Source organism: Pygoscelis adeliae, unplaced genomic scaffold, assembly GCF_000699105.1.
Source record: "Pygoscelis adeliae isolate BGI_AS28 unplaced genomic scaffold, ASM69910v1 Scaffold38, whole genome shotgun sequence".
NCBI lineage: Eukaryota > Metazoa > Chordata > Aves > Sphenisciformes > Spheniscidae > Pygoscelis > Pygoscelis adeliae.
This window is the reverse complement of record NW_008825614.1, coordinates 9,282,434-9,298,263: the sequence shown is the minus strand read 5'-3', so window position 1 is coordinate 9,298,263 and position 15,830 is coordinate 9,282,434. Positions and strand designations below refer to the sequence as shown.

At 40.1% G+C, this 15,830-nt stretch overlaps 1 protein-coding gene across 1 annotated transcript in view; it reads left to right on the top strand.

Annotated features, from left to right (window-relative positions):
• The window catches only part of CACNA1C (calcium channel, voltage-dependent, L type, alpha 1C subunit), a 422,263-nt gene that overhangs the window by 245,112 nt on the left and 161,321 nt on the right, over positions 1-15,830 (top strand). Inside the window, 1 exon segment of the mRNA XM_009332885.1 lies at positions 1,590-1,786. Within this exon segment, the coding sequence (XP_009331160.1) occupies positions 1,590-1,786 (197 nt within the window).

Here is a 15,830-nt window from a genome sequence, read left to right as displayed (position 1 = left end):
GTGGACTTCTTAATGTGGACCTTTGGCACTACAAGCCAGCCTGAGTTCTTTAACAAACCTCCCAGAGGCTCAAGCAACACTAAAGTAGTGATGATTTCACCACTAGCAGACTGAGTTGCAAATAAGATGGCATCACGGAAATGAACAACTCTTATATTTTATTATTAGTCTAGTACATAAATACATCTTCATTTTAAACTGGTGTCATTGTAAAGGAATATCTAATTGAGGCCCAGAAGCCTTTTTTTTTTTTTTTTTTAATCACAGGCTGTGACTGTGGTTGGAAGTGCAGCTAATAAGAAGGCGAAAGTATACTAATGGGAAGAAACTTTTTGCACCAAATCCACCAGGAGAAAACTTTCAAATTATTTACAGAAAGAAGTATTCACATTACAAAATGATTCAATTGTATTGTCACTCACTCACCTAACCATCTGTGCTTTTTCATTTGTTTTATCCAACTTGAGCAGCAGTGATTCCCCATGTGGTAGTGGGTGCCAATGTCTAGGACCCAGTTCAGCTCGTAACCAAGAAAATATTGTACAGCAGGAAATTGTTTCAGAAGTTCTATATTTTCTACTTTTATAACATTGGCAGATTTCATTTTCTGCAAATGATGTTAGAACTATAATGAATTGTCAGTCTGGTTTACATCTTTAAAGTGTATATATCTTTTTCCATACTGTCTGTAATTATTATACATTACAGCATCTAATTCTAATATTGCTATTTCTGGCATGCTTTAATGATCAGAATGTGATCAGAACTTTTGGAAAATTAAATTTTTTGCCATATAAGATAAGAAACAAATGTAATTACCTGCTCCCACACACAAGCATACCCGCACCTGTTATAAACGTAGCAATAGGCACTGAAATCCATATATTAAAAAAATCCTATTGCAGGAATTTTTGTGCTTATAAAAATGTTTTCTGTGGCATTTTCCATTTACCAAAGCATCTAGGCAGGCTTGTTGTGTGGGTTCTCAGATCTTTGGAAACACCTGTACAGAATAAGGGGTGGATAATCAAGCAGTAGAGTCTTACAGAGCTTCAGAGTGCCACTGGGCTATCAATAAAATGCCACACAGCTTCTAAACCCCAAAAGAGCAGAGCTCCAAAGACTCTCTGCTGTAATCTAGCAGTGGCCCAGCACCATATCAACCTATCTCCACTGAAGCCTGTCTGCTGCAGGGGTTCAGCCTCCTTCAACAGTGCCAGTCAGTGCTGCAGTTCCCTTCCAAGATTAACCCAGATGCCAGGTGACTGCAGTATGAAAGCACTGGTCATAACATGCAGCCTAAAGAAACGTAATAGACTTGATCTAATGTTCCCTCTCACGTTGAAAGACAGTTCAGTTTTGACTGTAAAATCTGACAGCTTGGCCATTATTTTTACAAAAAGAAAGCGAATCACAACAAAACATCCCTCTGCCCATTAAATTAATAGTTTCTTGTGTATTCCCAGAGAAATCTGTCAAATTCACTGCAAAATGTATTTGTTAAAATCAGATACCCTTCAGTCGCTTATCACTGTGTCAAATAGCAATTAGTTCTCTTCATCTCCATTTTCTCCCTCCTCTCCTTTAAGATACGCCTGCAGAAGATGATCCGTCTCCCTGCGCCCCCCAGTCTGCGCATGGGCGGCAGTGTCAGAACGGCACAGAGTGCAAGGCAGGCTGGGAGGGTCCTAAGCACGGCATTACGAACTTTGACAATTTTGCTTTTGCCATGCTGACGGTGTTTCAGTGCATCACGATGGAGGGCTGGACAGATGTACTGTACTGGGTACGTATCCGAAAATGATAAGCTGAAAGGCCTGCTCATGTGCTCCAGCTATGGTGAAACTTTGGGGCTTTAGCTTTCTTGCTTGTTCTATATAGTGAAAGCATAGTTGCTAGCATGGAGCTTTAATTAACTCTGAATATTAGTGGGTAAAACGGGAGGGTTTATCTGGCGCAGTTAAATCGAATGTAAATGTTGACTTTCCATTGATATTTTAATGTTGAAAGATGGCACGGGGCTTATTGGTTTGAAGATTTGCAATGTACCTTTGTTGAGCAGAATGTCATGTAAAGACCCTCTCTGCAGGAGTGAAACATCTTGCACATCTCCAGATTACTGATGTAGAAGTATTTGTGACAGATAACTGTGTGCTCTACCCATGGCATTAATGTTACAAAGGCACTACGCTGATCAGCTTGTGGGTTTTATAAGAAAGGCCTCATAAATCCCTCTTTGTGCCAGCACTACTCCTCATTACGACTTTTATCATAATAGTATTAGAATAAATTCTCCTAACTCTGACATTGGTATCAATCATGGTTACATGTTTAGCCAAAACATATTATCTTTAATCTAAATGCAGTCTCATCTTGTCCTTTACCCTAATTCTGGAAGTTTCAATAGCTTTAGTTTCTACCTTGTAATTCCTAATGTGTTGGGAAATTCAGTGGCAGTACAATTATACTGTAGAGGTTAAAATCAGATTTAGCCTTCACCTGTAAACCAGATATAAACATGTTTCTGGATTCAGCTCTTGCCATCAACTTTTGCAACAACATGTTATGGTCTAGGAATTTAATTCACACAGCTCAGTCCTGTCGGTATAAGGCTAACCCAGACTCTGACTAACTTTGAAGACTGGCATATTATGACACCTGGTTCTCCAAGATGGTAGGATGTGCTACAATGCACAATGGAACTTAACTCAAGAAGACCCAAAGCATGCAAAAGAATAATCTGGACTGAGGCAGCTTGCACTGTTAATCAGCAGCAGCTTCTCTCTTAAACATGAGCCCGAAGCTGCCTTCTACCCACCAGTGAGTTAGAGTTTACAAGATTTCCCTTTGAAGATTTAGCTTATCTGCAATAGATAGTCTCTATGTGGAACAGCTAGCAGTTGTCTCTTTGTCCTCGTAAATTTAGATTAGAATTGTGACTCTAGCTTCCTTCTAATGCCTGAGATAAAGATAAAGGGCAGGGATCAAACCACAAGGGGAGTCTGGGTCTCAGAGCACAAAAATTGCCTTTACTTGAAAAGAGGGTATAGATTAATAAAATAATGAAGAAGAACAGAAGTTAAGTCAGAAAAGGAACTGTACAAAACTACTCCACTGCTCAACTATGGCTATATATAATATACCTGTCTATTACATTTAGCTCACATTCCTCCAGTCTTTTTGTGATTGAGGGGATTTATAGGTAGTTCAGGGGAAATAGGAGAGAGTAACAGATACCAGAAATAAACATGAAAATAGCTTTGGCAGTGTATACCATTTAGTATTGTGAAACCTTTCCACAAGTTATCTCAATTTTCTCCAAAGGCACGTGTTATAAAAGACCCTGCCAATCCCTACACTTTTGGGTCCATGTGTCATTTGCATGACTGGATGTGAATCATTCAGAACTCAGTTATCAGTTATCTAACAACAGGAGCCAAAAGCATATACTCACTACTAAATGATTTTCTACCATGATTGCTGCAGATGGTCTGATTTTTTTAAGGCGTCCCTGCAGCAACCTGGATTTTAGCTGTTGGCTTTTGTTTGGTATTCAGCCAGCTTTTTTCACTGATTTCCTGAGCTGTTCTTTTTCCTTTAGAGACAGTACGGTGAACTGATACCTGAAATTAATACAGATTGATGGTCATTATTTTTAGGGGCATCTGTATAGTTAGCCTTTTAGATTATGGCTTTGATAGAATGCTTGCTTTCGAAACAAAATAAATATTTGTTATTGTCAGTTTCCAGTTATTCCTAGACAAGACTACAAAAGGTAAGAGTTAGCACTGCAGATAAAATTTCAGTAATTGAGGAGGAGGAAATTTAGTTTGTAAAGAAAAGAACATATCACCTATGTCTACAGGCCATGAAATACAAGGTTTGAGTAAACACCTGAACGCCTGAGATGACAGACATACTCAGTTAAGCTGCTGTAAACAATCCTAAGAGTATTATTGTCCCATATGACTTTTTGCCTCTTTGTGTTATATTGACAAAGTGGATAGAAGCCAGCACTGATCAGTGTTTGCCATATGGCAGAGAAGGTGTCTGAGATGCAATGGGTATTTCCTTCTGCAGAGAGGTCTGTGCTACTCTGGGGGCAGGTGTTGATTGGGCAATTACTACATGACAAACCTATGAGGAGCATTGTGGCTTTAATATTTATATGTAGATACAGTCTCTAAACTTTCACGCTGTAATTTCAGATTGTGGGTGTTTCAAACCATATTTATTGTGGTTTATACAGTAAGTTTTACAGTCCATGCAAAGCTCATTCCAGCTTAAGCTAGCCAGATCAAAAGGAAGAGTATTTCTGGATAGTAAATAATAGAAAAGATGCAACGTTTCAACTTCTGAGAGTGAAGGAAGAATTTTAGTAAGTGGGGTAGGATATAGATAAATATTTTAAATTTCCTGTGAGCCACTGTTTCTTTAGTGAAGTCTGACTCATATATAAACTCTAGTCCCTGGCCTTCGCCTTTTCAGCCAAGGAAGAGTGGTCTTGTCATGACAACCCATTGGGGGCTGCATCTCCACAAGAGTGCAGAGATAGGAGGCTGTTCTCTTCTCAAGTATATAACACTTTGAAAGATCTCCTGGATCCACAGTGAGGCCATGGAAATTAAAATTTGCTTTATTAGGAGATAAATCTGCACAGTTAATTAAATTAGAAATCCAGACTTAAAGATGCCCTCTCTCCAACTACATCCTGAGGTAGAGAATTGGTTGTCCATTTTACGCTGACAGGAAAGTACAGATTAAAGAACAGTGTAAGAAAATGTTGTCTGATTTTCAGGAGTCATTGCTTAAACTTAGTGGTGTAAGCTAGTGTGCTGAGCATTCAAAGTTCAAGCAGACTGTTAGATTCTTAGCTCCTCTGCAATTCAGGGTAGATACCAAGGTTTGAATTGGGTCCTGCTGAGGTCAATGGCAAAATTCCAATTAATTTCAAAAGGTCAGGATCTCGCCTTCTATTTTGTAAAATCTTGATCATGCTGTTGAGATTTTCCATATGCAGTCATGTGTACAACATGAAGACTTAGAGATGCCTAATCAGGACCTTGGTGTCTGTTGTGATAGTCTTCCAAGGACATACATGTGGATGTAGGGAGTTTTCTTTGCTCCCTCCTTAAATTTGAAAATAAGACCCTGACCTAAAACTCAGCAGAACAACAGATAAAGCTCTGGGCTGAATTACTTAGCTGGAAATGTTTAGCCAATGGAGCAATTCCCTTGGTCTGAACTTTTCTATAAGTGCTTTTCAATTATATCTTCCTATTTTCTGAAAAATAGCTTTTGAAAGGTACCTAGGTCTCTGCATTCCTCTCAGTGGGAATGGAGGGAGCTTAAGAGATTTCAGCATGTTGCCCTGAAAAATATACGAGTAACTTCATGAAGCCTATGTCTGTCCTGTGCCACACTTTGCAAGGTTAAACCTGCATGTTTAAAAATTAGAAATCTGTATGACCTTCCACAAGCCCTGGACTCCTAATCCACTTAGTAGCTCTTCAGATTTTACCTTCAGTTTCCTGCTTCCTTCTTCATGCTTCCCCTCATGCCTTCTTCAGCTTTTCACATCTGTCGTGAAGCCTGTCTCCTCTCTCATGGAGTACTATTTCCCAGCCTGTGATCCACATCCTCACAAAAAGATAATCAGAGACAGGAAAGCAATAAACTTTTACTCCCTGGAAGGACTTGACATCAATAAGATCGATACACTTTCCAATCTCCTCTCTCACTCAGCAGATAAGACTTGTGAGTAGATTGGCTTCTTTTGAAACGTGAAAGAAAAATGTTAGGGAAAACAGTTTGACGCTGCTATAGTGGCAGGTAAGATAATTACTTATAAAGAGCCAAATTTTTAATGTTAAATTACTGTATTGGACAGGATGAAAATCTGTGCAAAACAACCTTGTTGACTCTTCGCTGAAGAATTGATCTTTGTTGAAGGGAGCGTTAAGTGTTCATAGGAGCACATCTCCTGTAATGCCTCAGTCTTACAAGGTTTACTTTGTCTCAGTGTAACTGCCAGGTGGCTTTGTCTCACATGCGGTCAGTTCATAGAATCATCTGAGTTGACAGGCACTTCTTATCATATGTCACATCAAAATTTTTCTGATGCATTGTAGAAATATTGAGCTTACTATTCTCAAAATTCTTCTCAGTGTATGATTAGCCAGCATTAGCAGCTAGCTCCCTTGTGCAGGCACCAAGGCCCATTTCCAAAGATCCCTCAGTCTTGGGAACTTCCAGCAGCAGATGCAAATCCAAATGTTACAAATGGAGTCATTTGGTATTTTGTAATCAGTCTCTGCTGCAGTCCATTATTTCTTATTCTCTTGTTGACTAAGGGGGAAAATTAATCCCTGTGCAGTTTGTAACATCCTGCTTAAGTATTTGTAGGCATTTGTTGTCTTCTCTTAATCTTTTTCTAATCTGAGCAGATTTGGTTCTTTCAACCTTCCCTAATGGGGCTTCTTTTTAATTATTTTTAATCAGTTTGTTACTGTCCTTCAGGAGAAGATTCGCTTCTGAGTTAAACACAATTCGGACAGTGCCATGTCTCTAGAAGGGCTTTCATCTTTGTGTGAAATCTGCTTTCTGCAGCTGGATCCCTGGGACACCGCATGCAAAACTGCCCACTGCAGCCTCAGTTTTACATGCCTGGTCTCTCCACTCCCCTGCATCTAAGCAATCATATATATAAATGAAAACAGAGTGCAGAGCAAGTACAAAACACAACCATACGTTGTTGCATTGGGCTACTCATACTGCTGGGTAGTGGAGAACCTGGCCCTGAGACGTTCTGTGTAGAGCTTGCCCATTACAGCTTGAATTCTAGGATCAAGTAATTCTACTCGATCTGCTTGATGATTATTCATAATGAGCACCCTTGAGCCTGCCATCGTTTTTGGAGTATTGTCTTTGTCCCATGTCATTTGGACAATGCTTCAGAATACTTGGTTGAGTCTCTGAAAATAACATGCAGTGCCTCCAGGGACAGTTTACCTCAAGGCTCTAACTGTAAACTAAAGAGCATGGTATTATTCTAGATAGACTAAAGCCAGGTCTGGACTAACCTGTCCCTGGAAGAAATACCCGAACTGGCATGTAATAAGTTGACTCCCTGAAATTTAACTGAACAATCCTTGGTAGGCTTGCCCAGCCCCTAGGCAAGAAAACATTTTAGTGGTCTAAAACAGTGCAGCAGAGCCGCCACAATGTAGTGAGATTGAATCAGTGGAAACGTTCAGAAGCATCGCATCCCCAAGGACAGCATAAAGTAGCATATATAGATGCAGTGGGTTAAACAGGCTGTCCTGGAAGATCCTTCCATCTCTGAGATCATACTTCCAAGAGTCACTAAATGAGCTTGAAACTGGAGTGCACAATCACCCTTACAATTCCCATCATGAAATCAAAACAGAATGAACTGGACAACAGATATAATTTACTTTGTTGACAGCATTGACGTACCTTGTGAGCTTTTCTCATCCCCCCACAGCCTGCTGCAGCCAATGAGGAAGATGTTGTGAGGAATACAGAGATATTGCCACAAAGTGGAAGACATTAAATGCAGAGCTGCAACCCCCAATTTTGGCCAGCTGTGTTTTTCCTTCTAACCCTTTATTCTTGCAGCACTTAGGCTTGAATTAGTAAGGCTTTCCACACAAGAGAATGATCTGATTCTAAGAATATATCTGTCTACATGTTTCCATGGTGTTTATTCCCCATCCACCCCCTCCCCTCCAAGAAAATGTTGGGCTTTTATTGTTGTGGGGTTGAGGCTTTTTAATCATCTTTTTGGCAGGGTTTTGCATGGATGCGAAAAATTCACAAAGAATAAGCACGCAAGTATGAGCAACCCATCTCTGTACTGCAGAGGTTGTTTCATCTCCATCTGCTGTAACAGTGGTGGGTAAGGGGAGAGGGCCCATAGTTCAGAGCACTGAAGGGCCACAGCATTAATGCACTGAAAAGCAGTGTCCACACCTAATTTGCATAAATGCTGACCTAAATCTGTTTTCCTTTTTCTCTGTCACGGTTGCCTGTACTGCTGCCTTGAAAGCGAGTAACAGCAGTGACTTGCTGGTTGCCACCTGCCACAAAAACCTGCTGCTGAACATTTGTTCAATGCAAAATAGGCGCTTATTGCGTGAAATGAAGTTTTCATGGGCCTTTCAGATCTCAACTTTGGACCTCTCAGCCCTCTTCCTCTATATGGAAAGAAACTCTTATTAAAAATAAGCTGCTTTGGGTTGGTTATGGGGAGGTGTTAGTAGAGACCCTCTGCCCAGTGCTCCTGCGTGGGAAGGACCTCTTTAATAGCCCTGTCTTTCTGTTGCCCTTTCTCTATTCTTTCTTCTTTTGTTCTTCCTTAGACTTTTTCCTAATTGCTGCTGTCTAATCACCACAGAGACCTTTCTTGTCTTTAGTCTTTAATCTTTTATCCCAGAGCTATAAAATTAAGAGCTAAGCTACTGGGACACTTCTATATGACTTAGGATTTTGAGTGCCTCTGTTTGTGGGTGCACTGCTTGGGCCCTACTACCAATTTTTCAGGAACTGATGATTGTTGCCTTCTGAAACAATCGTCTTCAGAGTTGTTAAGTTTGGTCCCATATCCACTAGACAGATTCACAAATAACAGACTTTGGTTCATTATCTAGAACCTGCGAAAGAAAAAGACCGGGGAATATTCCCAAGGTCAGAACACAAGTGGTGGCTCTAGAACTGACTATTTATAAAACTCATGTTTATTGTGAGTTTAATGTGGTTTAACATCTTGTTTTCAAGACAAAGGGCAATACAACTAATCCCTCACCAATCTTACTGTGAGCACTAAGTCTTTCCTGCCTGCAAAGAGAATTGGTCCACTAATATTGGCTTTATTCATTGATTTCAGTGGGATTTCTGCCTGAGCAGTGCTTGAGGGCTCAGTATGATGGGTGGTCATACCATCATAAGCGTATAGTTTAGCTGCGCCCATGGCCTCCTCTAGAGCTGTCTCCTTCTAACTCCAATTCTCTGAACTGCACCCAAATTGGAGGCCTAAAAACGATATTGGGCACATGTCCCTACAGATGCACAGTGACCAGAAGTAGAAAATGACGGTTTTAGGACTCAATCAGAGGAATATTTAGCACAGAACATCCACGCTGTGGATTTTTAAAGCATATCTAGAAGAAATCAGTCCTGAACATCATGCTGATCTTACCTACTTGGTGTTGCTGATAAGACTCACAAGAAAAAGAGAAGGGGCAGTCTTGTCTGCCGATAATGCAGTTGCACCTCATTCAGGCTCTTTGACAGTAGTTTCTCCAGTGAACCTCTAGTGCTTATACAATATCTGTGAGTGGCCAGTGTGCCTGTAAGATGAAGGTTTATTAGCTGTGTGTTATGAGTTCTAGATATTGTACTTTTTATTTGAGCCTTTTGGGTGTGATTTCACAACTGAAAGCGGGATTCATCATCTAAAATGTAGAATGGATTTCTAGGAATATCATAGATGGGGAACTGGCTACAAAGGAAACTGGGATATACTGATCAAGTGCGAAAAAAGAGTCGACAGTCATGCCTCCACTTAGTAAAGAAGGTAGTGATTATCTACAGCTTACAGTACTGGTTTTCATTATCTTTATTTTTAAGGATTTAATTGGCTATGTAAATCAATGAACAGTATGTGCTTGTGTATTCCTGTGCATGCAGCAATCAGTGTTGTTCTGATGTACTTGTGGTAGAATTTGCTGTTGGTCTGCACTGCGATAAATAGAAACAGTCATAAAACAGCAATACAGTAAAACAGGCAGAAAATCCTTTCTGGATAATCAGCTGTGCAAATGTAAATACAAAATAAACAGAGACAGGAAGGGAAAGCCCAGAATTCTAAGATGAAATGAAATCTTTAGATTTGGAAACCCACCATCCTAGGGGGTATTTTCATGCTTGAAATCACGACTTTATAATTTTGGTGTGAATTTCCAAAGCCTTTAAAAGCTGAAAGGTTTTTAAATAACTGAGCGGAAGTAAGAGATAGAACTGCTGCAGTAGCTGTAATGAAAGAACTATCAGCCCTGTGGCTAAATAGCCTTTGGGCTTTTGGATGACTGTTTCAAAGATCAACCTTTTCCTTTTAAAGGGAAAAAAAGCTATATACACTTACGTGGGAACAAGGCAACTCACGTAAAGCTTTGTGACGTTTGCCTCTGGAGGCCTGACTTCAAATCCTGATTAAGTCACGCAAGTCCAAGTAATTTTTGGAGATCACTGCATGGCATTTCTGCAAATTGCAAATCCACCCAACAAACTAACCCACTCAGGTAATTGGTCACATGAGAGAATGGAGAGACTTAATGGGTGCTGTTACCTGTATAGGGACGTGACTTTGGCAGAACACTGCAGGTAGATCAATGACATGAATCTCCTCTAAGTACTGTTCAGGAACCAAGAAGAATAGTGTAATAAGAAGGCAAAAGTAATGTCACTATTGATGTTAGCTGTTGAGTAGGGAAGAGGTAGGCAGAATGGTCTGTCAGCCATCTATATCAACAATCAGAATGGATCAAGAGCAAGGGCTTGGCATACTAGACTCCAGGCTACGTTTGTGGAAAGTCCTGAAGACCTGCTCAGTCTGGGCCTAGTGTCTTTAAGAGCTCTGCCTGGGTCAGTGTATGACCTGTTCTTTCCCAGCTGGTCTGTATGACACAGTCAGCCTCAGTGCAGACAGAAGCACCTGAGACACCACTGAAAAACAAAAAAAAACCAAAACCAAAACGACTTTTGAGGGAATAGTTTAGAGGGAATTATTTGCATTCTCAAAGTGTAACAGTTCCAGCACACTCCAGAATGTGAGTTGCTTTATCACTTGGCAATAAATGTATTTCAATCTTTCACTTTTGGGTAACATGTTCTATGCTAAAGTGAATTGAAATACATTTAATTATTTTTTTTCTTTTACGTATTAAACCTCGAGAAAGAGAGTGAGGTGGCAAAGCAGGAGACTTATTTGAGCTCAGAATTTGTCTTTGATGTAAGGAATTCTCGCTGTGTAACTGATGTTTTCAGTGGGAGTTCAGCATCCCTGTATTGCCAAACATGCTGCAGAGGTACATAGCCCCCTCCAGTTTTCACAGAAAAATAGAGAAGTCCCACAAGAAAACACAAAGAGCACAGGTGGGATGGGAGGAGGTGTAAATGGTAGCTTCCCGATTATTTCTGTTTTCCCTCTCCTAGTATAGTTGACTATAGGAATTTCCCAGTGGTACTTGCACTAACAAAATTTAATATGCTGAAATTTTGTCAGCAAAATCCACTTTTCAGATAGTTGATTTTCCATGGTAATCCACGTCCCTTTGGAACATTACTAGTGCTAATAAATGTTGCAACTTTGTGAAAACAAAACGCAGTAACACTGCTGTTTTCTTTAAGTCAAGGGAGAACCTAACTTTTTTTCCTCTATTTTGAAATGAAAAGTGTGAAGTCAAATGCCAGTGGCCTTTGCCATCAGTTGAAGTTGTACAGTAAACTTGTGTGAAAGCCATTTAAAATTCCAGATTTAATGAAGACAGTAGTAAACACACCCAAGTCAATATTGTCCCCCCCACCTCTCCGGCAAGCACCAACTACTGTGCCGTAGAAGTATGGGATCAGTGAGCATTTTCAACAGAAATAGCTTGCAGTGGAAAAACAGTTTGGTTCAGACATTGTGTGCCACAGACACTTTGACCTGCTGGTATTTGAATGCAAGTTTTAATTCTCTTCCCACTCTCAGACAAAGACCTTTTATTTCCTGTAATAGCTCAGTCTGTTAAAGAACAGCTCGCTGCAAAAAACAATGTGCACCCAAACTGAAAACAGCTGAAGTATGAACATAGAACTTTACTAGAGAATGACATAATGTTGTGGAGTCTAGTGGTTATATACTGGGGGCTAAAAAACACAGTGGAAGGATTCAGTGTCAGCATACAGTATCAGTAATCTGGGGCTAGGTGGTTGAAAGTTGGGCTTTTTTATATGTGTCTCAGACTTTATACAGTCTTTCCCAGCTGAGAAAGTGTGCATATCCTTGAAAAGGTGGGCCCAGTGTTTAATGAGTGATGAAAATATGATTCAGTGCTGTTTATAAAGAAATAAGCTTGGCAAATTCTACTGGCAACAATGCACTTCCCGCATACTGTATGCAACAGAAAGCAAATACGGTTTGCTTCACATCTTTTATGTGTTCTTCATTGAAGGGAGTTCATATAACAGCAAAATGGCATTCCACTGTGATTGTATAATTTCAGAGAAGCTCAAACAGCTATTTTACATGTTTTCACTTTGCCATCAAGCAGCTGGCATGGTTATAAGGCAGTGCTTCTAGATCTCCGTTCTAGCCCTGGTCTTCCACAGGTTACAGCAGCCTGGTAGGGCTCTTCTGCAGGACTCCTGCCTTTACACAGTCTCCCCGAGAAGTTCAAGCCCGTCAAGGTGTATCTTTTGCAGGAGTGTGTGCTCTCATGACTCTGACGTTAAGCCCAGCGCTGCTTTCACTTGTCTTCTCTGTAGTGCTGTGCGGGAAGCTTGGTCAGTTCTGGAGACTTCACCCTCTTGTCAGGGAGATCAGGCAGCATAGCAATGAACTATAGCTATACCCAAAGTTTTTCTAAAATAAACCAGGAATTACGGTTCACCTGGATCAGAGCAGGTGTACTTGGGTGAGGACATCCACAGCAGATTCAACATAGTCTTTCCTAGCAGGGGTGAAGCAGCGACATCTGCAGACTCCATCTTCTCAGATCTGTCTGCCCCCTTCCCCTTCTCTCTTCTGGACTCATCTTCCATTGCTGCAGTTTCTTTGACTCTTTCTCAAGGGTTCTCTGTTGCAGATTAATCTCTTCCCTTGATGTTTCTGTTGTCCTCATCGAGGCAGTCCTTTCTCAGTTAATAGCTCTGTTTAGCTCCTGCAGAGAGTTCTGTACAAATTGCCAATATTTCTAGCTCAGAGTGGAATTTTAATTTGCCCTTTCCATCACTACAGAGCATACAGCACAACTGGGGAACCAAGGTACACATAGGAATCTTATTATTCTTCCCACTGCCCACATATGATGAATCTTGCCTGCATTATTTGCTTTTACCCTACAGTGACCGTATAGCAGAATAACCTGTCTGGAGCATTCTCTGCCCTGGTTCATGATCTCTGTGCACTCGTCTTCATCCACCTCTGTCTTGCCTTTCTCCTGAAGACACTCTGAAAAAAGGTTATAGATGTCTATATGTACATACAGAATTCACATACGGAATTTGTAAAATTCCATAATTGAGGTAACACAGTAAGAAGAGCCTTAAAAATAAGTGCTTGGAGAGAACAACTGAGCTTAAAATTTGTCTTCTTCAGTACTTCAAAATAAAAGAAATGTGATTGTCAAAACAAATAATTTTTAACAAAGCAACTGATCAAGTGCTGCTCCTTCCTTTGAGTGTCATCAGTTCAGGCTGAAGCTGGGTTGAACTCTCCAGTCTCTCCTTTGCATCCATCTGATAGTGCCAGCTACAAAATGTGAAGTATTTCAGAACAGTCATAAGGAGCAACTGTGGCTTGGAGTCCCTTTAAGACTATTAGGATGTTGATGCTTAGAAAGAAATTCTACCCAGAATAAGAGCAAAGGCATCTGGAGTCCTTTGCTTATATTTTAAGCCATTCAGAAGGAATTTTATTCCATTGTTCCTAAGTCCATGAAAGTAAATCTAGTTTATTTTATTTTTTATATTTTTGCTTATTACAAGGTTTGGAGTTTTGTATTTTTTTACCTCCATCTCTGTCCTTTTGCCTTGAGTCAGCTCTGAGACCTTAAATTCCCACTCCTTATCACCTGTCCTAAAGACTCAGCAAGGCTGAAAGAGTATTTCAGGTTGACAAGATAAATGATAACACTTCTCGTGATGCACTGGAATGTCTAGACTGAAATGCTTAAATCTTTTTGTCAATTTTTAGTCACTGTGTACATTAAACTACTAATTTTTCCCAGGGAATTTCAGAAAATGAGCTCCGTGTCATATATTTCTCCCAATCCTGTGCCCCATCCCATTCAAGCAAAGCACTTATGCATATCAGTTAATTTCTGCTGGTAACAATAATATTGACCATTGACTTCAATGGAATTATTCATATGCCTTAAATTATGCACATACATGAGTACTGGATTAAAAACCAACCAAGCAAAGACAACTGATTAGATTTTAAATATTGAAGGAACTGCAAGGTGGAATCTTCATCCTTAGGATAATAATGCACTAAGTCTAAATCCAGCTTTAAGGATATATGATGGGTAATAGGAAATACGATCCTTTTCTTGCTCCTTCTGTGAAGGGTGAAGTCAGATGGATACATGTGGTGTATAGACTTACTTGAGGAGTATGTGCAGACCAGCCAGGAATTTCTCAAGTAAAAATGTGCTTTTTTCATGTCTTCATTGACATGACATGTGGCAGCCTCACACCATTCAGGCTCCAAGAAAATCAGCAGATTCAGAATGTGTAGGATTTCAGTGCTAAAGAAACAATCCCATAGTTTGCCCCACAGGTTGGAAAAAGTGCTTATGGAGCCTAACATACATAGAAACTCAATTTTAGTACTGTGTCCCTTTTTACTGTACCTTTAGTTCTGTGTCACCTCATTGAAATCTTTCTGAGGCTTCTTTTAAGCATTTATAGTTTTGTGAAAAAGTTCAAAATTGTGAATGACAATGAGTAATTTCCTTTTTAAAGCAATATTAAGAGCAGTAGGGCTTACAATAAGTTGCAAAATGCATAATTAATATATTTATCACAAGTATTGCATGAAAAAAACAGTATAACATAAGCAGTGTGCTGTTTAGACATCAGAGAAAAATACAGTGTGCAGGATTTGTTACCAGAGCTAACCAGCAATACTAAATTTTTGCATATTTAGGGGTTGGTTTATTTGTGTCACGGTCTCAATAGTCACAGTCCAATTGCCTATCTACGAGTTGTTTAACAGCATGACCGGTAAAGAGACAGTCGTCAGATGTCTTAGATCTCTAAGGAGAAGAAGTTGCGAGAAAGAAAGGAGTCAAACCTTCACATCACAAGTCCTCTGCCTGCTCTGACTACTAGCAAGAGCTTTCAAGGCAAAGACTGCAAATACTGCAGAGCCAAGGTGTTCTTAAGCCCAAATCAGCTCTGCAGTTGAGAAGTTAACCAGAAGAGAATGATTCATTGAACAAATAGTTTATTTTTTGTTTGCAGAGCAGCCTCAGAAATCATGCTATCGCCAGTTACAGTTGTTAGTTGGATGTTCTTAGGAACTGCCAGCCATATCCTTTTTCTTATTTGGGATGAATATTTTGTTCCTCAGCTATTTCTGCTGATGTAATATATCTAGCATGAGGAAAGGTAAAAAAATGAATCTTTCAAAGTTTTACTTCTTCACTGGACAAATTTATCCGGACACTTTCTGGGAAATTCACCCCACCTTAGTTACTTCTGAAGGGTTACATGGGTTTTATAAAACGCTTTTTTTTTCCCTGACTGTATGAATGCAAAGCATTTTAGTCAGTCTGAAGTTTCAGAAACAAAGCAAAGCTTTAACTATCGTGAAAGCAGCGTGAAGATATAATGGAAGCCAAAGAAATAATAGAAGAGTAGGAGTACTTTCCTTTCTAGGCCACATAGCCCTTGCCTGAGATGTAGTGTTTACTGACACTACTAGGAAGCCACCGAGGCGAAGGGCTCCGAAGCGGAGGATCGCGCCGGGGGACCCTTCCTGAAGCGGCAAAACCGCGGCAAAACCCGCAAAAAGCCAAGGCGCAGGGAGCGAGAGGGTG